General features: G+C 43.6%; 1 protein-coding gene across 6 annotated transcripts in view; it reads right to left on the reverse strand.

Moving 5' to 3' along the window:
- Positions 1–3,471: 3,471 nt before the first annotated feature.
- The window catches only part of arhgap21a (Rho GTPase activating protein 21a), a 73,702-nt gene continuing 49,637 nt past the window's right edge, over positions 3,472–27,536 (reverse strand). For 4 of the 6 annotated variants that reach the window (XM_079575889.1, XM_079575888.1, XM_079575887.1 and 1 more), the window contains 23 exons: positions 23,387–23,479; positions 21,591–21,669; positions 21,270–21,324; positions 19,320–19,343; positions 17,372–18,443; positions 15,977–16,582; positions 14,589–14,735; positions 14,361–14,463; positions 14,244–14,280; positions 14,051–14,170; positions 13,103–13,402; positions 12,236–12,300; positions 11,967–12,115; positions 11,754–11,896; positions 11,400–11,558; positions 11,159–11,237; positions 11,017–11,090; positions 10,849–10,938; positions 10,621–10,746; positions 10,507–10,548; positions 8,969–9,074; positions 6,354–6,385; positions 3,472–5,338 (listed from right to left, as the gene is read on the reverse strand). In XM_079575889.1, coding sequence (XP_079432015.1) covers positions 3,722–5,338; positions 6,354–6,385; positions 8,969–9,074; positions 10,507–10,548; positions 10,621–10,746; positions 10,849–10,938; positions 11,017–11,090; positions 11,159–11,237; positions 11,400–11,558; positions 11,754–11,896; positions 11,967–12,115; positions 12,236–12,300; positions 13,103–13,402; positions 14,051–14,170; positions 14,244–14,280; positions 14,361–14,463; positions 14,589–14,735; positions 15,977–16,582; positions 17,372–18,443; positions 19,320–19,343; positions 21,270–21,324; positions 21,591–21,669; positions 23,387–23,479 — 5,318 coding nt within the window. In that variant the 3' untranslated portion in view covers positions 3,472–3,721. The remainder of the gene's footprint in view (positions 5,339–6,353; positions 6,386–8,968; positions 9,075–10,506; positions 10,549–10,620; positions 10,747–10,848; positions 10,939–11,016; positions 11,091–11,158; positions 11,238–11,399; positions 11,559–11,753; positions 11,897–11,966; positions 12,116–12,235; positions 12,301–13,102; positions 13,403–14,050; positions 14,171–14,243; positions 14,281–14,360; positions 14,464–14,588; positions 14,736–15,976; positions 16,583–17,371; positions 18,444–19,319; positions 19,344–21,269; positions 21,325–21,590; positions 21,670–23,386; positions 23,480–27,536) is intronic. The other 2 variants (XM_079575890.1, XM_079575886.1) reach the window with 1 other exon arrangement.

Below are 27,536 nucleotides of genomic sequence, written 5' to 3' on the forward strand. Positions count from 1 at the left end.
GAGCATAAACATAAAACAGACCATTACCTTTTTTCTCCCTTCAGCTAGGAGCCAGAAGTAAATCGGTAAACCGTAAGGCATTTTACACATTCTCCCGCCATGATGATGAAAACATTCAAGCACTTCCTACAATACCGGGAACTACCGTAATTTGTACAGGAAGTACTTCAAAATAAACCATACTCTCATACTCATCTCATAGTCTGGTGAGATCCATGTAAAGGCACTGGTTTTGTTTGTTTGTTTGGTGTTTTTACACAAGTTCATATTGTAATAAAATGTTTTCTTACAATTAGTAAAAGTATATTTTTTTATTTGCCAAAGTTAAGATAACACTTTATTTGTCAATGTGATGAAACGTATTTCTGCCGTTCTATACTGTGTATATTGTTACATTAAAGCAGGAATCAACCGATTTTGACAATCGGAGCACGAGCAGTTATTGAACGAAAGCTACAAATTGGAAGTTAACTATATATATTGATGCAAATAAAATGGGGCCGGCCAATATGAATACATTTGTTGTTGTTTTAGACTGCAATCAGATGAGATTTACTGATCAATGAGAAATTCACTTGTTACAGCGGCTCTTTAAGACATAAAGGGCGCGACCAGTCCTGAAATGAAATGCAAAGTAGAGCCATGTTAATTAAAAAAATATAGAATAAAGGTATCTTATGCACAATGAATAAAGAAGTTTAAAAAGGAGCAAAAACCCCAAATATAGATAAATCCAATTATTGGCACTGTGGTCGCCCCAGCTGCATTGAGGGACGGGTCAAATGCAGAACTATAAACTACACTTTAACCTTTTAATTAGAGCAAAAATATCAAAAATTGAAATGCGTGCCTAAAGTGGCTTGTTATACTGCCCTCTTGTGTTGGCTCTGTGACTAACAGTCATATATGGTACTTTTTACTTGTACTTGAGTCAGATCATAATTAAGTATCTGTACTTTTACTCAGGTAAAAATAATAGTTGCTCTTTCCACAGTGAGTAAATCTTCAAGTTCATGTAACAGCTTCATGTGACACATAAAATGGAACGTGGTTTGTGTTTCATGTACTGTAGTCTTAAAGCTGGGATACCTGACTTTTTGCTGTTGTAAATTAAATGTATATTTGCCATCACAGAGTTTGTTGAATCTAAATTAGTGCAGTTTATTTTGGGGTGGTCCCTCTGCTTCACTTTGTCACGGCCCAAAGCTTGAAACGTGCACATCATTTATTTGCTTGAACAATTTGGATGTGCAATTGGATTTTTTTCTTATATTCATAATATTTCTATTAGAAATTCTGTTTTTGATCTTGACGTCATTTCATGCTTGTTTTGTTTATTTGAGGTTATCTAGACTTCACTGCCACATGACGACAGCAGACCAGTCCTCCATAGACTACCTGCATGGACTTAACTCTCCGGTTCAGGTGTGAGGTGGACGTGACGGGAGCTGGTCAGTTTTGTCTGCGCTCACAAAGATGGACGGTGGGCAGATCACTCCTCAAACACAAATACTGGAAACAACAATAGTCCAATGGTCGTCAAGATGCTCAACTGTTTAGATTTTCAAACTAGTACAGCATGAAGTAGAGTGTGCTTTTGTAGAGTGCGCAGAGCCCTCAGTGGTGGGACGAGGAAGCCTCCAGTGTGGCGTGTGCCCAAAGTGCCACATCGAGCAGGAGGCAGAAAACCAGGGACTGGAGCTTGTTGGAGTCAATTGTACCAAACCCTAGAGACCAGTTCTTTTTAATGTTTAGTGATAGTGTAAGTTTACTGTGAGGGGCAGTTTTGTTGTATCATGTGTTCCTCAGTCATATTATTATTTAGGCTTCAAGTGCAGGCTCAGCTTTAACCCCTTAACTCCCGCCTGAACCGAGCACATTTTCTCCAGTTTGGCTTTTACCCCAGTCCAAAAGCTTCTGGAAAGAAGCTGTGAAAGTAGCAACAAAACTGAGACGAAAACAATGATGGAAATGTGACAAAAAAGTGAGAAAACATTGACGAAAAATGTATGAAAAAGTGGCAAAAATGTCACAAGAAATTGACAAAAAATTGACGAAAAAATGACCAAAATGTGACAAAAAAATTACAAAAATACGACAAAAATTGGATAAAAATTTGACAAAAAAATGATTTAAAAAAATGGAAGAAAAAATGACAAAAATGTGACTAAAAATGACCAAAAAAATGACAAAAATGTGACAAACAAACTACAAAAATGTGACAAAAAAATGACAAAAAAGTTACATAAATGAGTTGAATACCCAACAAAAAAAAGTGATGGAAAAAAAAATCTGTTGACGTGAGGAAAAAAGATCCTTACGGTTCAGGCGGGAGTTAAGAGGTTAACTGGCTGCTTCTGTTCTCCTCAGTCACATACATTACATTTAAAACAACTGTCTTTGTTACTTCAGTGTAAAAAAGAAAATGACACGCGACACACTGAGGACGTATAAAGAATATTTATTTCCAGTGTTTGAGGAAAGGCTTTGCCCGTGTAATGCACTCCGCAGGCCAGATGCTTCACTTTATGTAGAAACCTTGTCTCATGCAGTTTTTTAAAAAGTTTGTTAAATTATCTCCCAGATGTAAACGGCCACACACTGAACTGTATCAGAAGATCACAGAGGGAGGGAAAGTAAACGTACACAGGGACTGCAAATATTTGGATCCAAAACTGAGAACCTTCACGTTGAAGTGACTGGAATGAATGAACTGGTTTCCGTATGTTTGTAAAAATCCTTGGTAATGGTTTCGGTATAAACGGTTCAAAAACAAAAAAGAGGCACTTTCATTTTTGAGATAAAATAATCCCATTTTTGTAAAAAAAACAAAACAAAAATAAGTGACTAAAACCGGACGATAAAAAGTAACTACTGCACCAAGCGTCACATTACAGTCGTATCAGCATTTCAGTCTTAATTTGATAAAAGCTCACGTCTGACTGTTGTGACAGCGCCGTGAAAAAGGATTCCCACAGCGCTCAGCTCAGAAAGCAGCCCTCGCCGTATCCACATTATTCAAGTACAGGCTTGTATTTGAGTTGACAATGACACAAATGTCACACACGCACACACGTACATTCTTCATACCGCTCAGGACGGGAACAAGTGAACTGGGATTCTGTTGAAAATAAAAGGCCTCCTCACATCCACCACGGGAGTCAGATCGTCTCACCCTTTAGTGCATTTACGACGTTCATTTGTTGTGGCTGAGAAGTGCACAACAATTCAATATTTAGTACACGATATACTCCACCTTTCAAAAAATATTTCTCTGCAGTATAATTTCATCCCGGTGAAAATAAAGTCATCCACTTCTATCTCACAAGAAGAGCAACTGGACAGGGACTTATCGGAATCTGGGTATAGTTTTTAAGTGCTTGTTTTCATGACTCTCTCTGGAGGCAACTATTCCAAATATGATACAGTATTTAGGTTAACTGAGTATTTGATTTGCCATGCTAAAATGTACATATTTTCCATTAAAACTTGGTCGGTACAAGCTCTTCCTTGCACTTCTAAGCCACAGTAATTTCCCTCACGTCACACATTCTTGTATCTCTTTAAGGGAGATCAAATGATTTTCCATGTCCTATCCAAAATAGCCATTAACACTACTCAAACATTATGTAGGCCTATACACATATGTACAATAGATACATGAAGTAGAAAAAATACTGTGCAATTACTTTAGCTAATCATACAAGTCCATGTTGGTGTTTCACAGATACTGGTAGAAGCGTGAGCGGACCACCTGTGCCCCCGACAGTTTCTGAGGGTGCGCGTCATCTCCGAGGGCTGCTTTGCTTTTGCCCCCGCTCCCGTTCACCCCCGCTAGCGGCTGTGCACTGGTGGAAGCAGCAGGGGGCGCTGGCTTCTCACAGTCCAGACACTCCTCCTCAGGCACAGCTCTCGGCGCCACTTGCGTTCCTGCCTTGTTGGCCCCTCCGCTGAGCTCCTTCGGCGTCCAGTCCGTAACGGCGAACTCTCGGGAGCATAACCGCGGCTTAAAGTTTTCCAAAGTGGAGATATCGGCCGCCTGGTCCACCCCGCCTTGTTCCCTCCAGTCGTTGATGACCGCCAGCTCTGCGAAGTCTCTCTGCCCGCCCATGGTGTGCCTCCTGCGGATGCTCTTCTTCTTGCTGCTCCTCGGCTCCGGGTTCTTCTGGATGCTGAACATGTCGTCGGCGGACGTGCGCAGCCGGAGCTTGAGCCGCTCCGTGATCTTTAGGTGCCAGGCCGGTTCCGAGCGCTCAGACTCGCTCCTGGAAGACGAGCTGAGGCTGCTTGTGGACCGTCCCTTCTTCATGACCTCCAGCACCCGGGACAGGCGAGTCGACGATTCCGATCTCCCCTCTGCGCTGCGCTCCCCGCCGCCCGTGACCCCTTCCACCGACGACTCGCTGTCGGTCTTGTGCCTCAGCGACCACCTTCTGGACAGAGTATCGCCTTCGATAAGTTTGTGAGACGGGAAGAGGCGACGCGATTCCATCTTTGAGCCGCCGTTTCCTTCGCTTTTCCTCTCCGCTTTTCCCTGCGCACTCGCCTGACTCTGACCCGGGCACGGCGTGGACTGGCTGCTCCCACCGGTCGGCGCAAAAACGGGGAATTCGCTTTCACTGTCAGTCTCCATCGGTCGCCCTTCGCTTATGAGCTCGCTGCGCTCGTCGTCGGCCTCTTCTCCGCCTTGCACCTCGGGACTGAGCACACTGGACTCTGCGCCCGTTAAGAAAGTGATTGAAGAGGTGGTTGAGTAGTCGGAGGTAATTGAACTGACTTCAGCACCAGCAGACGCTCCTGGCCCCACACTGAGTCCAACACCGGGCCCTGAAAGAGGCTCTGGTAACGAAATGCTACATTTCTTTGGTCGGGACTGTGGGACAGAAGCGCCGGAGCTCATAGTCCCAAGGTCACTGTTCTCATCCACGGAAGGAGGGTCTGAAAGAGAAGGCTTTCCCAGGCGGATTGTTACGGGGGACTTGTTTGGAGGAGGAGAAGCGGAGGGCGAAGGGTGTCGGGCGAGCTCTTTGAGGAAGTTCCTGTGTTCTTTTTTGGTTTTGACAGCGAGCTCCGCGCTTCTCCCGCTCTCCTTTCTCTCAGCAGCCTGCAGCCTCGCACCGACTTTAGAATTGGGGGTGGTCTCGACAGTTAGGAGGCCGTGATGGCTCGTCTTGGGGCAAGAGATGTCCTTCTTGGAGAACACCGAGTCCAGGTCGTCGTCCGAGCTGCTAGGCTGTGGCTTCTCCTTTGACTTCTTTCTTTTGCGGCTGGCTGCAGCAAAGATAGAGGAGACTAGGAGCTCTCTGCTGTATTGGTCCTTCCCTGAACCCCAGGAACCCTGTTAAAAAAGCACGTTTTGAATTATAAATGGTGTAGAAAGCCCAGTGTTATAACATCAGTCATGTTGTTTACATCAGTTTATTTATGTTAAACACTCTGAGGAGGGAACTGTTCAAGAGTCAACAAACCAATGCCTGGAACACAGCAGTAGACTAACATTTGGCATTTTACATTTTTGTAGCCATTGTAATCCCTGTTTCTAACCCCTGCGACAAAACAAAGTGTGTACTCCACCTGTTCCCACGAAGCACACAAACCAGTACAGTTGACAAAAGACAGAGAAAGGGGACATTAACAAACAATAAGAGGGAGCGCGCTCTCTCATGCTCGTTTTAAGATGCACCGCAACACAGTAGCAAGGCAGCAGTTAGCTCTGCCACCAAGTCATGAACAGCACACAGAAGCAGAGCAATGACGATGGTTTGAAGTGTTTGGAAAGCTTTGCATGAGACATGCACAAGCTATAAATGCATCCAGCTGCTTCCATAGTTGTGATGAGCTCTGTACAGCTGGTATGAGCAGGTTTTTGAAGTCTAGTCATTTTAAACTTTCACTTAAAGCCTCGAGTAGATTAATTGCAACTGAATCGATATTGGAATTTGAATAGTTACATTTACCAAATCACAAAGTTCACAATTACACTGGATTTTTAATTCTATGCAAATAAATAAAGTCGTATTATACAGTGATCTTATGACCCAGGTGGGAGTTGTGAGTCTATGGGGTCCTTTCAGAAATGCCATGATTCTTCAATTACTTAAGTCAAAGAGATTTCTGTCTTCTTTATATTTTTAGATATGTTTAAAATGTAGACTGTACTGAAAAGCTTTATTTTTTATCGGATTATGATTATTTATAGGCCATAATTTCCATGTGTGATTCCCAGGCATTGCCAAGCACATGATGTAATACTGCACTTATACAGTTCTGTGCTTCTTGTCACCTACCTGATCCTACACTAGCGTCTCTGACGTGATTTGACTCAGGGCTCAGGGGCTCAGGGGCAAACTCACCTTTGATTTGGCAGAGTCACTTGTAGGAGAGTCTGTAAAAAAAACACCAGAGAAAGACATTATTTTATGTAATGCAGAGTTGATGGACATACATTCAGTGCATTGAGAAATGGAGAGGGAAAAGGGAGAGATTTCTGTTGATGAAAAGCATGAGGTGAGTGTGACGAAGGCTGTACTCGAGCAGACAACAGGCCATGCTGCGGACATGGACAGACAATGAGCTCTATGTTACACCAGAGAGGATGCTATGTTTGTGTTTTTCCTGGTCGGGTTATGGCCTGAAATGTACATGTACAACACAGACTTGTGTAGAAAGATGAAATGAGCCTGATCAAAACATAAAGTACAGATCAAATGTATTTGTTTTGTTAAAAAGCAACATTTGGCCCAATTCCATCTAAACAGAACTAGAACTTAGTTGTAATTGTATAGTTTGAACACTAGATGGAGTTAAGGAGCTCAGTTTAATGCATCCATTGCGTTGATGACATAATGGACACAGGTGTGTCGTCAATGCAACAGAGAGACTCTATGGCTGAGTTCTGGTTTGATTCTAATAAACCAAGAGTCATTTAAGTAGAATGATTCAGAATGATAATATATTAAATTTTGATAAAACGTATGAATTTAATGTTCAATTGGAATTAAAACATGACTAAGCCTTATAAAACCATTAGTCATTGATTAAATGGTGAAAATTGGGAATGAATGGCTAAAACATGCTACTGCTTCCACCAACACGGCAATAAAAAGTTGACTGAAGCCGATCTGAAGGTTAGTCTGGGTCTCCTTCTGGGTCTTCAAGTTACACCAGCAGTGACAAAACACCAAACGTGACAGTGTTATTTTGAATCAACTTTAAATTTCTGAATAGATCCGCCTTTACTTCAACAAAGCGGCGTGACGTGAGGCTGAGATGGCAACAGTGAATGACACGAGGACAGACAGCTGCGGTGGACAACACACAGGAGCAATGACAGGGGAGTCACAGAGGGGCTAGCTATGAAGAGAGGACACTACATGAGTACAGGAGTGTCAGTGGGACCAATGCAGTTACTTCACCCGGCCCTAGAATCACAGCTACTGTATGATCCTCCGTGTCTTGTAAGAATGAGTTTGTGTGACTGTGACTTCAGCCGAGCCCCCCTATACACCCCTTTGCGGTACAGATGATGGCAAGTGCACATTGACTGGTGAGAGAGGATCCATACCATACTAGCTCTTCTTTTGGGAAAGCTTGTGAGACAGTGAGGAGAGACAGCGGACAGCCTTTCAGAGATTAGCACCAGTCTGCGTTTGGCATATTCTCATACAAAAACCTACTGTACTTGAGTTTCCCCTTTTCTTTCTTTGGTACATTCTTTGACTGTTCTCAAAAGACCTGCGGGGTCCGGCAGACTATGCAGCTACAGTGGGGGCAACAGTCCGCCTTCTTCCTACAGTTCCAGCTGTCCATCACGGACATTATAGAGTCCATCAGTGACATCATGGCGTGACAGACTCCACCCACTTGGCCTGTGTCAAGATGAGTATGTGTGAATGCGGAGGAAAGCCGTTAGGACACCCGACAGAGCCTCACTAGAGAGAGGGATAAGAGGTGGCCTTCCACTGTGAAAAACAGCTAGTCTTTGAAGTATTAGTGCAACATTAGGCAGAAGAAGAGGGTAAACAGGGCTGAGGCGCAGGGAGAGAGCCACTTACTATTAGCAAATGGACAAGCACAGCCATTCATTGCATCCATTATGTTTAACATAGTGAGTCATTTGAGAAGAACAAGTTTAGAAAGATGTAAAAAGGTCAATTGTGTGTTTTCATTATAGTGGCTACAAAAGTGACCAATGACTAGAAATCTGCCGACAGTAGACAAATTATAATGGGGCAGATTAGGGAATAAGTCGTTCACTTTGTGATACAAGTGTCAGATTCGGAAGGAAGGTTTTCTGGGTCCAACTTTTTCAGAAAAGTCTCTTGGCTGCAAAAAATCAATGTAGCAAAAATCAAAAATGTCCATTAATATTTTACTCTTTCTTTGCATCTAAAACTTTAGTTTCAAGAAGTAAAATAGCAGACCCACTACTGCTATTGAATTTCCTCATCATCTCAAGATATTTCCTCCTTTCCTTTGGAATGAGCTGAGGTTGAGTCTACGCCAAAAAAATAGTTAAATACAGTAAAGAAACAAACTCACTCAGTCTATTTTCAGTACAGGTATAATCAGAAAATCCTTGGGAAATGATACCCCTCTTGACACAAGGTCCTATTCAACATTTACACCAGATCACAAAGTGAATGATTTGTCCTATAGCAATGGGCTTAACCTGCTCCACTAAAGGAGTAGTAAAATAATAATATGACAATAATAGATTCAGGCTATGCTGTTTTGTAAACAGTTGAGAAAGTCAGAGATGATCTCAGGATAGATGCAAATGAATTGCTTGGTAAAATCACAGAGGCAATAACAGACTGTTTGCTACAACAGTCCGAGGCAGAAGGAGCAGCTTGCACTTGGTACAAAGCAGCATCACAATCCACAGTAGTTTGTAGCGTCTGCAGTATCGGGACAAAAGGACAGAGAAAGGTTGACCCACCGCAGAGCTGATCGTGCAGCGTGTTACCTGAAACTTCACCCTGCGAAGTGCCCGTGCGCCCGATGTTGGTGAGCAGGTGATCGATGTTGGGGACGGGCTGAGACTCCACTGCACTCTCCTCTTGGGACGCCATCTGCACACAATGGGATTTACATTTCACTGATCAGGCGTTTCAACAAACATGCAAATATAGACAATGGCAAAGTTTAGAATGTAATGGTTTAGCACAGTAACTTTACTCGTTTTAGTACAATGAAACTAAATTGGGTTGAGTGGACCTTTTTCATCTGAATGACTAATAAAGAAAGACAAATATGACTCCACAACCTCCGGGTGTGAGAGTGGCTTTACCCCGGAGCACAGCACGCTCTACTGTCATGATAGAGTTGATTTGTGCATGACTGCAGAACAGAGACGTCTTCATGCCCTGCAGCTTAACCACTGGGCCACAGAAGCACACAATATTTCAGTTAACTCAATTGATGTTCAGAATTAATTTTACTCAGATTAATTACAAAAGCTCTCAGTGTGAGATGTTGCTGTAGCTCAGTGAGGAGAACACTTTGCTCATATTAATCATATTAACTCCATACAAAGACTCAGAGAACACACTCGGTTATAAGATCTGTGTCTCTGTTATTTTAAGGTTCTGAGTTCAAATCTCTCTCACATGAGCGAAGTCACTGGGCTTTAAAGTCTTATCTTAAACACGTTGCTGACGTTGTGTCCCAGGGCTGAGTTGAACCCACAATCTCCAACAAGAGAAAGACTTTCTATTGTGCATTACCGTAACCACTGGGCCACAGACAGACAGATTAATTACATATAAAGACCCCCGGTTGGAGGACACAGTGGCTCAGTTGGTAGAGCACTTGCTTAGATGAACTGCGTCGCTTGTTGAAAGGTTCTGAATTGGGGCTCCACACTCGCAACTGCACATGTGTGAAGAAGGAATGACTGACAGTGTGTGATAACTTTGTACCATAGTCTGAGGTGTTTTGTAAAGATGTTGTGTCCCAAAGGACTGAGACAGGTATCAGAGCTGGGGTTGATCCCACCACCTCCAGGTATGAGAGTGACCTCCATTGTGCTGCAACTTCCCCACTGGACCACACCAAAGCACACTCCTCTGTCACGGTAAGTTTCATGTTAAAGTTCTAGATAATTATAGTCATATTAGAGCGATTAATGCACATGCAGCGCCCAAGGACCTTCCTGCAAGTGGAAAACTAATAACTGAAGCACGCACTAACAGGAATTAATTCAAATAATTATAGTTCCTAATTCATAGTTTATTTAGCGCAGATTAATTCCATAAAAAGTTAATGATTAATTCCATACAAAGTACTGTTTGTAGATCTGTGTCATCTGTAATTGAAAGAGAGCCTAGTACCAGAGAGAACTATGAACCTATGACCTCCAGCAGAAGCAGTAAGTTAAAGCTCTCGGTTATTATGTTAGAGTGATGAATCCTGTGTGAAGGCTGGTGGAGGCAGCTCAGGAGGCTCGGTCGGAGAGTCAGAAAATGCTCTGTGGCTTCAGAATGAGAGACACTTGACACTTACCACTGGCTCTCCGCCTTCATCTTCAGTAAAGAACCAGCCGTACTAGCAGAGAGAATAAGCAAAGTCACTATACAGTCAGGGGTTTATCGAGAGTAACACAAAGCAAACTCTTACATTCTGGATAAGGGTCTCCACTATTCTGTACTGGTCCGGCATGTGCGTCACCATGTGGGTCATGTTGTCCTCGGTGGTACGCACCAGCGTGGGGCCGAACACTATGGCCAAGTTTCTAGGCTCCATCTAACACAAGGAATATTTATTTTTGCTTTCTCACTCCTATATACAAACTCTATAATTTGTAGCAGTGTATTTTTAGGTGACGATACATGAGAATAAGTCTACCTTGTTCTTCTCGGAATTCTCTGCGACGGTTTTGAGATGGGCGGAGAGAAACTTGAGGGTCTCGTAGTGGTGATCTGGCAGCTCGTGTAACTGTTGAACAGAAGTAACAATAGAGTTTCATTCTAGCTGGATCAATAAGTCAGAGACTGAGCGAGAACTCCCACCCACCAGTCTCTTCAGGTCCTTCAGCCGCTCCACTGGGTCCTCGATCCGGTTGGCCTCGATGAACTCTGCGTATTTTTCTACAAATCGTTTTGAAAGTTTACATCTGTTCTGATTTTAATTCTGCCTTTTTCAGAGAATAACTTACCGTTTGTAAACAAAGGCTCTGGTAGTTTCCGGAAAAAGGACTTGAGTAAACTGCTGATCACATTTAGGTCCCTCCATTTCTGCAAAACACAAGTCGTAACGTTACTAAATCATAATCATGTTCTCGCGCAGTAGTTCTCGAAGGTTCTTCTTCAGCTCTGACTTCATTATCAAAAGGACGGGTCAAGTGTAAAGTGCCATCAGGAGTTCAAATCAGGGCAGATCAATGCGCTGCCACTCACGTCGTCTTGGATATCGATGTCACCCATGCCCTTGTTATTGAGCTCCTCCTGCATGTTGGAGATGGCGGCGTTGTTTCCGGGGACTCTGTAGATGCCCGTGTACTCCAGCCCTCGCTCCTCCACCAGCTTACAGCAGACTTCCACGATCAGGGGCACGCACTACATGAAAAACAAAACATCGATAGTGACCTTTGTTCTCATTATTTTAGCTTGAATGTCAGTCTCCTCTAGGGCTGCACAATATAAATTTCATGCTTTTTGAATGGTCTTTGAAATAGCTTTGTAAAATACCGCAAAAATACCAAATCTAGTTGTAATTGTAACACTTGTCGGGGTAGGATTTGGATGACGTACTTTGTTGGTCTGAGCAGGTGGACAGTCGTCCAGCCTCACTCCGAAAGTGACCCCGGGAGAGGGCTTCTTCTCGAAGGGTTTCCTCATGAGCCCCGGGATGCCCTTCCTCCAGGTGCCTTTATCCTTTGGCGGGCTAGTGTCATCTACATACAAAAACGTTTCATGTTTAAATACTATACTGTGGACTAAAACATACTTGATGCTAAATCTTACCTTTGTGCAAGCTTTTCCTCTCCTGCTCAGCTTTGGGTGAGTTTGCGGTGGGGGATCTGCTCTCTCCTTTCCCTCCCAGCAGTGTGTGTCGGATGCTCAGGGACTGGCGGGACGAGCGTGGCGAGGGCTCCGGCTTGCTGCCGGTTGGGCTGAAAGAAACAAACCAGCGGGCTAGTACACACTCTGCCATGTTCAACGGAGAATCACAGAAATGTGACTTATCCTTTCACTAAAAACCTCACTGTCCCGGCCCCCTCCCGTGCTCTTACCTCATCAAGGTGTTGTACTCCTTGATTTTTCGACTGATGAGATCATGGCTGGTGAAGGCTGCGTTCTGCAAAAGGACAAGGGGACAAAGAAAGGACAAAGCACACAATACGTATTATTTACTGAGCATGCAACTGCTACTAATGCCTCTTTACATAACTGGAATTAGGTGACACAGACACTATTGGATTCCCAGTAGCGTAGTGGCCTGAGGAAATAAGGGGAAGTCTGGTGACTATTTTAGGACAAACAATCAGCAAACAATAACGCACACTATAAATAGAATCAAATATACTTCTCTGCTACGTTTAGCAACATTGTTCTAGTTTTGGTAGTTTTGGTTTTGCAGCATTTGTAAAATAATACAAATCTGATAAGGAAGAATGAGTGAGGGAGTTTTCGATCATTTAATCTTTGCCCTTTTTTTTGTAAATGTATGGCTTTATTTGGTCGACATAGATACAAAAAATGTTTGCGTGAATTAGGGGAATTTTCATATTTAGCTTCTCTTTACTTAGTACTTTTTGACGGTTAAAAACTAGGAATTCAATTCCAACAAATCACTGACAAGGCTGGAAACTGTGGTGTCTCTTTCGGATTCGGCATTCTGTTAAGTGGAGATGTGGAGATGTTGCCATCAGAATATGAGGATAGTTTATTAACAGCCTCATTCTCAGATAAATGATTGAAGGAAAGTAAACAGCTTTTTGTGTAAATTTGTTTCCAGGTGAGAGAATTGCGTCAAAACCGAATAAAAAAATCCTACTTACAACTAACAAAAAGAAGCAACTATGGATTATTGTGTCTGCAGATTTTGAACCTCCATCTGTGCTGAATGATATCACCTGAGCACCAGTCCATGACCCTACCTCCTCGTCCAGGTGGCTGTTCTCCTGAATGACTCTGATCCAGGCCAGCATGTCCTCGCGGTCCTCGGCCTGAAACAGGTATTCACAGTCGGACGTGGTGAGCCGCAGCACGTTCTTGCGTTTGGTGTCGCTGTAGGAGATGTCGATGAGGCAGGCTTTGATGCTGATGGGCAGAGGCTCCTCCACCGTCTGGCAGTTGGCGTGGCCCTGACCCTCCTTACGGTCTTTATACAGGCAGAGGTAGTGGCCTCTCAGCACCGCGTACATCTGTTTCCATGGGCGCATCCCCCCTCCGACCCGCTGAGGAAATAGGTCAAAACAGACGGCACTTTAACAGCGGGATATGAAAACAGCATGTCATTTTTACGCTAGGATACAGTTCTATTGTTTGGACCAGTCAATATTGCTCAAAGTCAGTGGAGTGTCTTTTGGACAGCCTTGGATTAGACATGGGTTGCTTTCTAGGAATGAGCCCTATGCACACAAGCTGAGCGCTTCCTCTCTTGTTAGTTCCCTAAGAGTTTAGCTCTGTCTATAAACATGACGAAAACATACACCGTGAGATACTGATGGACAGTCAGTACCTACAGGTTAAAAACATCAAGCAGGATGTCAAAAAACAACAACAAAATAATTGTACTAAAGCTCATTTAAATGTCAGTGCTATTTTCGTTTTTATTTGGTGTTAGCCGTTAGCTTCAAGACAAAAACACAGAAGTCTTTATTTCAAACATGACGTTTTTTTTCACTGTCTGCCATGTTTTCTTGAGCTATATATTCATTTGGAGAAGACACTGGTAATCTGTAATAGGGAAATAACGGGAGAGGAAGAGCAGCGGCCACTGGAGAGTTCACTGACCTTTTCTGGATAAAGAAAACCTTTCATTTCATTTCTTAAAGACAGATAAAAAAACCTGTAACTGAAGTCTGACAGTACAGTGTACCAACCTTTCCCTTTTCCGAACTGAGCTGCTTAAAATGCAGCAAACCCTCTTTAGCAGCGTCACAAAATATATCTGAGGATGAATCCCTCCTGGAGCCCGAATCTTCTGACGACCGGTCAACAGCCTACGGGAAACAAAAAGAGGAATGAGAAATGTGGCATTTTCTCTCATGCAAAGTGACTATACGGACAACTCACCTTTCTCAGACTCTTCAGACCAGGAATGAAGGACCTCCTAAATCAGCCACAGAACAATATGTCAAGTCAAAGCAGCGTTCTACAGTATAATAGATTGTAGTTTGAAGATAAACCTACCCCCTGCGCTCTTCTCTGTAGTTATCTAGGCCTTCGTCGCAAGACCTGGAGCGCTCCGTTTTCGTACCAGAGTCGGAGTCGATAATGGTGAGGCGCAGAGAATCTGGAAGGAAAAAGAGTCCAATACAAAGAACATTTTCAGATCCTAACACTAAAAACATAGAAAAGCCCTACAACATGTGGAACAATCCAACCTAAACGACTACACGGGTACACACGAACACATACCTTGGTCATGTGACATCTGGCGGCGAATCAGAGGCGAGGGAGAGGTGGGGCTGGGTGGTATGGTGGTGATGATCGGAGCCGCACAGATCACGGCCGATGCAGAGATGTGCGTGCTGTCCTGCTCAATGCTCGGACTAGAGGGTTCGTCTGACGAGAGAAGAGGCGCAATGATAGGCAAAAAATATATAAAAACATTCTACCCAGTAAAATACCAATAAATGAACAAGATATAAGGCTTGTTTTATGAGGCTTATTCATTACTGTTTCCACCTCTTTCCTTTTAAATCGTTTGCATAATTGACATTACATCATGCTGACAAGTTTCTCTCCCCGCTGATAAGACAAAATAACGAAACTGGCAGGAACAGGAACACAAAAAAAAAACTTTTATAAGAACATTCAGGAAATAATCACCAGACACCAGACAAACAAGAGTCAGTATTAGTCTGTTGTCAATCTATTCCCCATCTGTCACAAATGTTGTAGCTCTATTATGCGAACTCGCTGCTGATTGACATGCAAAAAGGCTGCAAAAAGACCAACTGTATGCAAAGCTTAATTTTTTACGATTGCAGACTGCGGCAGACCGGCTCCTAATTTGACTGGTTATGTCACTGTGCAGCACAAAGCTCTCGAGTTTCCTCCACCGCTTCACCACAGGGGGACATGCGAGACATTCACTGGAGTGGGTGGGGAATATCAAATTGGACTGCAGCTGTGCGCTCTATAGTGTTAGTATATTTCTGTGCGGCTCTGCTCGGAGACCAGAGGCGCTGCCGAACAGTGTCACGCTGTCATATAAGCACACAGTGTCACCCGGTGCTCCAATGCCCCACATCCTTACATATTTGTGTCTTTAGTCGTTAAAGAAATGGGAGACAAGTGGACTACTTATAGTATAGCGCCTTTAGGTCGGGCCTGACCATTTGACCTACCTTTTGCTGAATATGGAGCACTGCGTCGCTTTTTAAGTATCTGCAACATACCGGACGTAGACACAACTTTTCCTTCTCTATTGCAGGTCTTCTGTTATGCTTGTGTTAGGGCTATTCGCAGACAAAGGCATCTTCCCGCAGTGTTCTCCTACCAAACTTGAAATGTATTTAAGCCCTAAATTCTTCACTAGACTTGGATTTAAGAGGAAACAACTTGAGACGATGCATCTTGACCGCTGATCCCTAAGTGTTAAAAGGAGTTGCCTTTAAAATATATGACACAAGAGGCTAAAGTTTAGATAAAATTTGACTATAAGAGCAAGAAGAAGGTTCTGAAGAAAGAAGTGAAACCTCCTTAACTCAATCAACCCGATCCAGTCGACAATATTAAGTAAAATCACAACTGCAATGTCAATAGAAACCCACTCTTTTAGAAAATGTGAAAATCCTCACCAATGAATGGTATTGAGTCCAGGGAACCATCCAAATGCGCCCCAGTCCTGTGCTTTGTGTCGTCCAGTCTCCTGAAGTACATTTCCTGACACATCGCTCCTTCTGAACCGGCTTTCACCAGCGCTGGGGGCCTTTGGGTGCCTATCCTGTCATTGACGGCACAAACGTAAGATGGAGGTCTGTGGGGCTGGGCGTCCGAGCTTCTGTCGCGTCTCAAAACCACTACCGCCGCATCCGGCCCTTCTACGTTAGTCCTTATGGTGGAAATGGCTTTTGGTTGTTGTGCTATAGCTCCGTTGGTGGACACAGTTGAGACGGTTTGTGGTTGTCTCTGCATGGCTAGTTTCGAGGATGGGCCGGAGCAGGAAGAGGATCTCGCCCCGAGCCCTCCTTCCGCCCGTTTTTCCGTTTTCAGACTGTCGGCCCTGGTCCTGAGTAGATGCACGGGAGAGGGGTAGCCGATGTGGTTCCCCATTATGCTGGCTCTTTGGTCTTTAAGGGGCGCGGGGGCTCTCGCGGGGGATAAGGCAGAAGAGAAGTCCGAGTTTTTGACCGGCAGACGAGAGGGCCGCATGATGAGGCCGTCTGTCTTGGATGGATCAGTACCTGGAGAGGAAACAAACACGGATTGAAATTTAAGGACTGCTGTGTGATGATTAACAATTGTAGTACATGGCAACAGTCTGCTTAGGGCTATGGTTGGCATTAGGGCTAGGATAGGCCATGAATAATCACATTATTTATGGTTGTTGATTATAGAATGATAAGTAGCTTATTAATATCTTTACAAACAAATTATTCATAACCTATTAATTACTAATGCTTATAAATACCTTATTAACACCTCTTAATATAAAGCGTTACCATTATTTTTGAACAAAAAATAATTTGCGACGGATAAAGTACTTTAATATTAGAGGAAAATATTAGTAAACAATATTTTGTATCATCAATAAACATTAAAGATTCAATCAATTTTATTGGGCCCAAATTGGGCAGGACAGTTTAGCAGGAAAAGGAGTGACCTGCAGGAAGAGACATTCAGCAAATTGTAAGAGACAAACACATGACGCCAAATCTGGCCAAATGTCCAGTTTTGGAAACCTCTGGCCTTGGTGCCAAATTGAGCCCTGCAGCAAAGATCCTGTGGCTGCTAAGATGATTTTGGGACGATCAAATACGTGCTAAGCTCCCCCAAAAATACAGTCAATTCTTATAAACTTTCTTGGGGAGGCCTGTTATGCCTATAATGATATACGGCGCAGTGCATATAATAATATTTGTAAAAGTTTTATTGTTTTAGCATGGCCAAACCGTACCTTACTTTTCAATAATAAAGAACTTTTTGATTTTAAAGATAATGGAATATAATTAAAGGGAAGTATTCGTCCGTACCTTTAGTAAACACAGAAGCAGCGACCGGCGTGTTCGTAATCCCACTCGCCGCCTGTCTATCGGCTTTAACCTCCTCTCCACGACTCGACCGATCGTCCACATCCCTGTTCGCACATTCCCTGGACTCTGCGGCCTGATGCCCGATGTAATCACAGGAGCGTGTCCGTGCTTTGGCGTCCCCTGCTGGCGCCGAAGACGGAATTGCATCCTGCGAGACGCTCCGATGCCAGTTCTTTCTTGCTGATGTCCTGTCTCCTCCGCTTAGCCTCTCTTGGGACACGCTTCTTAAAGGACCCGGTGGCGACCGGGCCTCGACCCCGCGATCGTGCGACGCGCTTCTCCGGCGGGACTGCGAACCCAGCGCTCCTCTTTGACACAAACTTGGCGAGTGAGGCTGTGTGTACGACGAGTTAGCATTAGCAGCAGCCCGTAGACTATCCAAGCGCTCCTGGATAGTCCTCGAGCCGTACGTGTGCAGCTTCTTGGAGTCTATGTAATCCTTGTACGTCGTGTAGTTTTTCCAGTCGATGTTCTGGTGCGTTGGGGTGTTGGAAGCCGACGGAGCGGGGGAGTAGTGATTGGGCGACATGTTTGTTTCCTGCGACGTCAATGGGGCTCGGACGTTTGGCGATAATGGTTCGGGATAGTTCTGAGCACTTTTGGAAGTTGGAGATTGCGTGTAAACAGGGGTATCGACAGACGGGTATTGTAATTGCACGCCTCCTGACACTGAAGGAACAGTAGACCTTGGTTTGGTGGATTCAGGCGGAGTAGCGTACCGGTTCTCCTCCGTCCTATGGCTTGGAGTGTCCCGGGACGCTCTGTCCGGAGAGGCTGTCCTTGCAATGTCGTTACAAACCACGGACTTTACGGTAATGGGAGGTGGAGGGGGAGAAGGCGGGACGGGGATCTCGACGCGGTAGCTTTTCTCGGCGGTCCGCACGGCTCCTTGGGCCATGGCCGCAGCCTTGACTTCTATCCGCGGGTAGCAGATGGGAGGGGGCGCGGGGATGTTCCGGGCATTTCCGCTGTACGCCTCATTCCCTTTGAGGTATGCGTCCTGGGAGTACGCCTGCAAGAGATTAAAGGCCATTATGTCACGAGTGTCGCAAGCATGTTTAATTGAAACGCAGATTTAACTAGACAATTTTACACACACACAGGCAATTTATGACACATTTGATATTTCACTAAAATGTATTATCACAAAATTAAGATAACAGTCCAGAGGTGTGGACGTGCAAGCTGTGACTCGAACCAGACTTTGGGACTTGACTTGAGCCCTTAGATTGATGCCCCTTTTCAGAAAGTCATAGTAAACACAATAAAGACTATACAAACTGATTAGAGATGCTCTTAGCAGATCTATCCCATTGTAAAGTGATACAGTCATTATATCAACATGTTAAAAACAGAGAAAATTATAATGTAAAGCTGCCAGAACTACGCTAGCATGGCTTACCGAAGATGGAGCCCTAAGGCAGCAGGTGAGGACGAACGAGCGCCTGTGTTTGACATTGACTGCTAGTGCTACTTCTGTCAGCATGCTTCTAAAAATCTTCACTTCAAGTCACAAAACAATCTTCACGCACGTATTAGATTCCCAAGATTTTTTTCTACATATAAATTATATAAGACATAGACCTTGTTTCTAATTCTTCCCTTCCCATGTTGACAGCAAAGTTGCTCTTGAGAAAATGAAAGTGAGAGCTGTGGGGCTGGACTTTTGTCAACTCTCTACCTGAGGTGTCAGATTACAGCTACACTGCCACTTTATATTAAAAAGACACACATTGAACCAGGAGTGCATTTTCTCCTAGGGCAAAGCAGGTGAGAAATTCCCCATAGTGAAAAGATAGGTGCTTTCAGGCTAGAATAACAGCTGTAAGGTAAGTACCAAAGTCAGGTAGGTAAACAGAAAGCATCAGTTTGGGAAGTCCCTTCTTACCAGAGCAGTGATATCCCTTGAAAACTGCAGTCCACAGGTTAGGGACAGGTAAGGGAAGAGACAAAGGCAGAAGCGATAGAAGAGCATTAGGAATTAGTACTTGAAATGACCAACAATCTACAGATGCAAATTATAACCAAATTATGTGAGAATGGGAAAAATGGAAAAGCCAGGTAAAGACTAATGAAGTTAACACAACCTACAAATATTCCAAATGGTTCCTGACCCATAATGTCTGAAGTTCAGAATCTGTTTGTTAGAATTATAGCAGGATTGAGTAATTTGACTAATCTACAGCTATCCTGTAATTTCAGGATTTTGTTGAGTGAACTTGTGAAAATTGTGAAAAATGAATGCTGATGAGCCCCAAAATTGTGTAAGTGTGTAAATCAAAGGTAAGCACAAGCCCATTCTTACATCCAGTTTGCATACAAGTGGAGTCCCAGAGATTCAAAACCTCTTCATTTGATGACTACTTATTTTTATGAAACTCTTGCAACAATGGAAAACTCCAGGACAACTGTGAACTTACCTAAACAAATGTTAGAATCCTTGAAAATAAAATCCAGCCATATCCAAAGCAAAAATAAAGCCTTCTCTTCATTTCATTTACAACAACTTTTGAAATGTCCCAAAAAAATCCACCAATTACATGATGCAACAAACAAACATGGTCCGAAGCATCCCTCCGTCATCAGAGATGGAAAAGAAGAGAATCCATCTGTAGTAGCGGGTTCACTGTCCTCTGGAGCTCCCGTTACAATAGCTGTCAGGCTGCCATAGTTTTTAATAGCCGCCCTCTCGGCATACTCAGCATTTCTGTCCCGGCTCTGTCACTCTCACCTGCTGGTCGCGGTGCTGCCCCTCCTCCGTGGTGAATTTCCCTGCATTTTTTCTCAGCCGCGCTTGAACCGCACTGTATGCCCTCCTTGCCTCATCTGTTACAGGCTGCACTGCGCGACAAGATCATTTGTCCAGTCCTGCCTGACGCTCTCTGCTCCCTGGCTTCTGTAAACAGGGCTCTGACAGGAGTCAGCTGACTGTGGCTGCGTTTCCTCAGCACGGGAGAGAGAGCAGTATATGCAAATATGCAAAATGAACACCGCTTTTATCGTTGTTCGACGGTGCAAAAGTGACATCCTATTACAAAACTGGGGGGTACAGGTAAAAACTGTGGCACCAGAATATTTTCAGAGTTCTAATTACTTCTGTTTTTATGTAAAACTTTGAAACTAAAGCAATAATCTCTTCTCTACTTCCTTTGAACAGTCACACAAGTGTAGGTCTGTGATGACTTCCATTTATTGCACATGATACAGAAAGGTACAGCCTCTAGAAATTAGATGTACAAATGATTCTTTCATAATATTTAAAGCTTTTGTATGGGCTAAAATTAAATAGGACAGGATGTTTTCAACCGCTTTCTCTACTTGTTATAACCTCTTCCTCTTTTTCTGTGGTTCATTCCAGAAAGCCAGGAGCAAATGTCTGAGGCTTTTGGTGTGCTGCAACAAAGCAAACAAGTTATGTGTGGAATTTAGCGACACAGTGGGAACCGAGCTGGATCTCTCCCGCAGAAGTGGTTTCCAAACAGAGGTGACTAACACGTGCCCACTGAGGTGAAGCCGCCTGGCGCTGCTTTATTGCCTGTTAGGTCCTGAGACCCAAATGCGGCGTGGGCTGCCTTTGTGCATCACTGAACTCTGAAACTCTGTAGCCTCCACTGGATCTCTTAAAAGCACAGTCATCTGAGGTGAGGCCAAGCCAGGACACTTTTCTATTGTTACTGCAACTACCATTAAACCATGATTATGAACTCATAGATGTGATGAATGAAGAAAGTTAGGAATAAGTTTGTGCCACAACTGCAGTCCCAGGAAATAACTTAATGTAGGTGTGAACAAATAAAAGCAGAATCGCAAACACTGGACATTATACTTCTCTACATACCAGCTGCAAAATGTCCTCGTCCTTTGGCATCACACACAGTTCCAGTGAGGCATCGCTGATGAGTCAAAGGTGTGGGAGAGCAGAGAAATGCCAGATCAGTTTAGTATGACGGGTTGAACACATCCTCTAAGGTCTTTTTAATGAGTCTGCTTGACTGATTGTGAAGCCACACTGCGGAACATCCCAGGTAACATATTGTCAAAGTGTTTTCAAGCCTGTGATGGAATTAACTTGCATTTTAGTTTATTTATTTGGATAAATATTACGTAGTGTGGCTTCAAACTCCTTGGATATCATTATTTTTTTGATAAATGACCTTACCTGTTTTGGATCAAGGCAATCACTTGTGAGTACGTCTTCCCAATGATACTTTCCCCATTCACCTTCACTATTCGATCCCCTGCAAAGAATGTGACATTTCTTTTAATAACATTGCAAATTCACAATTCACGATTTCAGGTTATCTGGACGACCGGTGGATTTTCTCCCTTCAAAAAACCCAAGGTGTGTTTATGGTAGAAAGAGGATGATTGTGGGAAAAGGCTGCTGTGTGCATCCCAGGAGAAGGGAGATGGGACAGATAAAAGCAGACAGTTCTGAAGGGCTGTCCAGACCACTTAACATTTCCACAGAGTGCACAACTAGCACTAACGCTGACAAGAAGACGCAGCTTTCACAAGACACCTTTATTTCAAGCAAACATTTTGACGATGGGGTCTATTTTTACACTTTCTGCCCCTGGCTTTGGGGGCTTGAGATAATCTGGTGTGGTAACAACTTAGGAAAATAACTAGCAACCGCAGAATGAAGTGAAACATGTAAATATTGAGCTGTTCTGCGTTGAACGTTTGCTACAATTTGGCATTCCAAATAAATGAAGAAATACAGGAGTCCCGCAGGGGTCCATTCTAGGTCCCTTTGAATTAGTCTTCGCTCAACTTTACTTCTCTCCTGTTATTAGATTAAATACGCAATCAATATACTGAAGTCACTGACCCTGACAAGCAGAAATTAAGTAGATGGAAGATGGAAAACTTGCTTCTATAAAATTTGAAGGAATGTAAATCTTAGCCAGTACTTCTGCACACAATCCAATACATAACATGCTGTACTTTTAACCTTGGTGTGTCACATTGGAAAAATATCACCGTCTGATTTATGCAGTTGTACCAAAAACTGAATTAGCTAAGGTCGCTGTAACAGTTTGCATATTACAGTGTGTTCAGCCTCCCACGACGCGGCCCATCTGTTGTTGGCTAGCTCTTTGCTGTTTGGCCTGGCAGGTTACAAGGCAGTGGGATTAGCTGCAGATGTGAACCGGTGCAGGCATCAGAAAGGATGTTTCTAGCACAAAGCAGACAGTGCACATGCCCCCCCACATTAACTATGGTAATGTTCAGACTGCAGATAATGCTCCATTTGGATTTTGGGGGGAAATTCTGGTTTGTTTTTTGCAGGGGTTGGGGGTGATTGTGAGGGCACACACATTTCTGTTTTGTTTTTTTTCCTTTTTATTGATTTCATCTGTCTTATAATTGTATGTAACTGACATTAAAACTAAAATGTTACAGGAGGAAACTACAACATTGTGAAAACTGCACTCACCTGCCGTGTCTCACCTTACTCACTGACATTTTATGCAATTTTCTTTTTCATATTTGTGCGTATTTGACCTTGTAGTGACCCAGCAACTGGATGAGTGGTTAGCAATAGCATGGCACCTTTACTTTCCATTACGGTGGTCTCTACAACGCTCCAGGATCAATTGTTTTGTAGGTTTTCTGGTGGAAGGGTCCGTCAGCAGAGAAAACCTACCACACAATTGATCCTCGAGCGTCCTAGGGATCACTGTGATGGAAAAGTAATGACGCCATTCTGACCACTGATGCAGCCTTTAAGACACTACAAGGTCAAACACGCCCAAATATCACTTCTTTGTTGTTGTTGTTGCATAATGCACCTTTAACTTTCTGAACCAACTGTATCGAATAATTTAAAAACAGAGGCAGAGACCCACAAACAATATTTTACATAAGAGCCCCCAACAAAAGCTAAAAAAAAAACGGCCCTGGCTGAGGCGGGGGAGTTAATCATGAGATGTACTGTGGAGATCAGACCTGTGCAGAGACCGGCTCCGTGGGCGGGACCTCCTTCCTTCACTTGCTTGACGAAAATCGTGTCCATTGGCTCCAGACGGTTCCGCTGTCTCCCTGGCAACGAGAGCGAGCACAGGCGATCGGTCACACAGTCGGAAAGAGGAGAGAAACTAGGGCAAGTTTAATCAGAAATATTATAAAGCATTCATGTCTTATGGGCTGACGCTACACTTTTTAGGCAGATGCATAAAATCGCACGCGCGGGATGAATCATAAGCAGATAATGAGCTTAATGGGGACACCAGGTGCTGAAGGATGAGCGTAAGTTTGTTTATGAGCAGTGACAATTGAATATGTACTCGATAAAACAACCAAAAGTCGGGCGCAGACGATGAGCGTAGTCCAAGTTAAAAATGCCCCCGGGCTTGGATGATTAGATGTGTTCTGAGCGGCCCCGCCGGGACACAAGCAGAGGTCACACGCCGCTGACAGGACGACGCGCTCGCACCACAAGGGACTGTGGTTTCACATGGCGACGAGACAGAGCACGCCACATCGGGAGGTCATTTAGCGCTGCGTGGTATGAGATTAAACTGATGGAGAGGTAAAAAGGGCAGTTTTATATTTGCTTTGAAATAGCTTTAAACCATGATCTTATGTTTTTCAGCCTCCTGCATTTACCGGTCAAAATTACAACTTGATTAAACTTTATGCAAGAGCGTTACGAAGAAGACGTCCGAGCATATGAGGTTGGCTCGGTTTGTGAGCGCCTTGAGAACATGAGCCACTATCTGATTTGGCCGGAGCTGCATGAGAGAGAGAAACAGAGAGAGTTTAGGGCGTAGAGGAAGAGCAACATCCGAGCATTATCCCACTCATCTTTTCCCGAGGGAGCTCCGTGCAGCACACAGGCATCAGCCACAGCTCTTTATGAATGCACCCTTCACATCCAATACTGTTCACTCCATTTCATACAAGGATTACTGTGGTCTCAACTAGGGATGCACGATAATATCGGCCACCGATAATTATCGGCATTTATCGGCATTTTGGCGCCATCCCCGATAAGCCGATAAAAAAAAATTAGGCCGATAATTAGGCCCGATAATTATAAGCTCAAATTACATTGAATCTGCGGCTCCAGCTCGCTGTCTTTCTCTCGGCGGCGCCGCCCGCACGTCCTGCAGCCCAGAGCTGCTGCAGACTCAGGACAGCACATTTACAGCAGCAGATATACGCTCTCCACGGCCGACTTTTGCACGGCTTTAGCTGAAAAATACGACGAGTATTCCAGCGAAACAGTGCTGTGCAGGTGCTCTCCGCGAAGGAAGAGTTTTTAGACTTTTTACATCGAAGTAACTTCAACATTAGCACCGCAACAAAATGAGAAAAAAGACGAGGAAATGCGAACCGCGGATCCGCTCACGTAAGTTACTGGAACACAGCGGGGCCTGAACACCCATGTATTATCTTAGCATTTCTGATCAAATAAACACGATAGCCCCGAGACTGAAGCGCTATGAACAAGAGAAGTTTTACATTGATGAAATGAGCCACGCAGCTATGTTTTTTTTTTTTTACCACACGAGGCACAAATGCATAAATGAGCCCAATGCAGGATTATATTCCAGCATTGTAAATAGGAATTCATTAGTATGATGTCAACAAAAAGAAAAATACTAGGAATTAAGTAGCAGTAGTAATATTTTTTTTTTTTAAATAAGATGTGACACAGATGAACAGAGACAGACCTGCTCATGATGGAACTGTAAAAAACCAGAGCTTTAGAAAAAGGTGGAGACCCAAACTCATTATTTGATTTATATTTATACACTTGTATATTGCTTGGTAGAGTTAATATATTTTGGGCAGAACTGTGAACTGTTACAGTGAGTTCTTGTCACAAAATAAAGTGCAAATATATATACATAATTATCGGTGTCATTATCGGTTATCGGTATCGGGACATGCGGAATTATCGGTTATCGGTTCAAATTGGCATTATCGTGCATCACTAGTCTCAACATCCCAGGAAACCAGTATGACTAAAACTTTGACTAAATCTTGACTTAAACTTCCATGAAAAGACTAATTATGTTGTCAAAATGAACACAGTATTTGAGACTCTAACTGAATGCTTACCCCGAGTACATGCACATAACCAGCAGATGGCAGTATTGCCCCTCTAATGAACCGCCACCCCATCTCCTGTCAAATAGAGTGAGTGTGTTTACAGACACTAAAGCTAATGCTGGTAACTCAGTAGATGTGAAGTCAACACTGTGGCACCAAGACCAGATTCCCCGAGCCGAGCCAATCTCACCGACTTCCAACTCCGCTGCACAAATTGGATTGTGCAAGTTTCTCTGGCCCACAGCTGGATGAGCGAGATTAAAAGAGAAAATCTTAGGCTTTGGGATATTTTAATGCTCCCAACTGTCTTACCAAAGCGAAAGCGGACTGTGGATTAACCAAACAGTAGCTGCAGTCTGCCAGCGGCCGTCGGAAAGAAATGGTTGTTTTTTCCCCACTAAACACTCCATTTCTGTTTATAGCCTTTACGGTAAAATAAATTGGGATGATGGCTGCTGGCAAACTTGAATCATTTTCTTGTTACAAATGTGGATATTTACTGGAGACCATGTGGAACAAAGTGAGGTAAGCTGTAGAAGGTTTTCAAACTGTGGTACGTGGGCGAGTGATCGTCCGAGTCTACTGCAGTGAACTGTTGGTGCAACTAGAGAAAGATTTGTTTATAATTTAGTCCCAGATGTAGCATTTAAGGCTAACAAAAACCACACGAGTTGAGATTCTCTAGACAGTTAGGTCCGTGGCGTTGGTCCCCGGGCCACAGCTGGAGAGGGCTGTGTGTGGGCCAGCTCTGCTCCTGTTGTTTTGTTTTGATTATGTTATTCCACCGAAGGCTGGGCCGGCTGCCCGTTCACAGCATTAACCCCGTCGTAATACCACTCAATCCTGCCTGACTCCACTCCTGTAACCACACAAGTTTACAGAAAAAGGACATGTTGTTTTTCTGAGCAATGCTGAAGCTAACGTCGTTAATATAATAATTCAAATTATGTTGACATTTTTAGCACTATTTTCAAAATCACTCAGTTTGAGTTTACAAAAAGCTGAGGAAAAGAGATCCTAGCTTTGACTGGTCCAAAGAAGGGCTGCAAGATGAATCGCAATAAAACCGGGATCGCACTTTGAATGGATGCATTTGGCAAATCACTCCCTTGTGACCGTTGTGCGCTGTGTATCTAATTGTAAAGCCTTTCTACAGTCGCATAGTAGCAAACTATAGTTTTACCGCAGTAGTATCGCTCTCATGTTGTGAAGCATGAAGTTGGGATGCTCGAAATGCATTGATGACTGTTTTTTTGGCGAGATATGTGCACTTAGATTGGATTAGGGCCTTTAAAGAGGGGGTATTATGCTTTTTTCAATCACATAGCACCAGTCTATATCACACTACAATGATGACGAAACCTTCTGTTGGTCTGTAAATGCAGTAAATTAGAATAACTGCCTTGTATAAAATTGCTCTCTCAAATTGGCTGTAGTGAATGTCTTGAAATCGGCCTCTGTCTCTTTAAGAACCTCTGACCTTTTCCGACACGCCCCCCCCCCACACGCTGTCTGTGGCATCAGTGGGGAGGGGGTTCTGCTGAGGAGCAGTGGTTGGTTACTCGGCTGGTGACGAAAGCTCGGAGGCGTCTCCAGGAGGTGGGGGCGTTCCTAGGAGGACTCAGGCCAACCTATCCCTAAAATGGCCGCCATCAGAGTTTTTACAGATTACTCAAAAATACGTGAATGTGCCAAGGCAACACTTCAGGCATGTTTTTAATGAGGGAATGACATAATAACATGATGTAAAGCTTGAAAAAGTCAATTTTGCATAATACCCCCCCTTTAAGTAAAAGTATAAGATGGTATTGTATTTACAATATGGTCAGAAAATGTACTCATTAGATATTTGTTTAAAAACAAGTGTTGAGACAATTAAGTGTAGTTGTCAAATTTAGAGATGTTTTTTTAGTTAGCTCTAAAAGAGGAATCAATAAAACTAAGATTATACAGTTACTATTCATTCATGGAAATTCCACACAAAATTATAATCCCAAACTCAAGTAGCGAGCCTACATGTGACCATGCGCATTGAGTT

The sequence above is a fragment of the Gobius niger genome (assembly GCF_951799975.1).
Source record: "Gobius niger genome assembly, chromosome: 18".
NCBI lineage: Eukaryota > Metazoa > Chordata > Actinopteri > Gobiiformes > Gobiidae > Gobius > Gobius niger.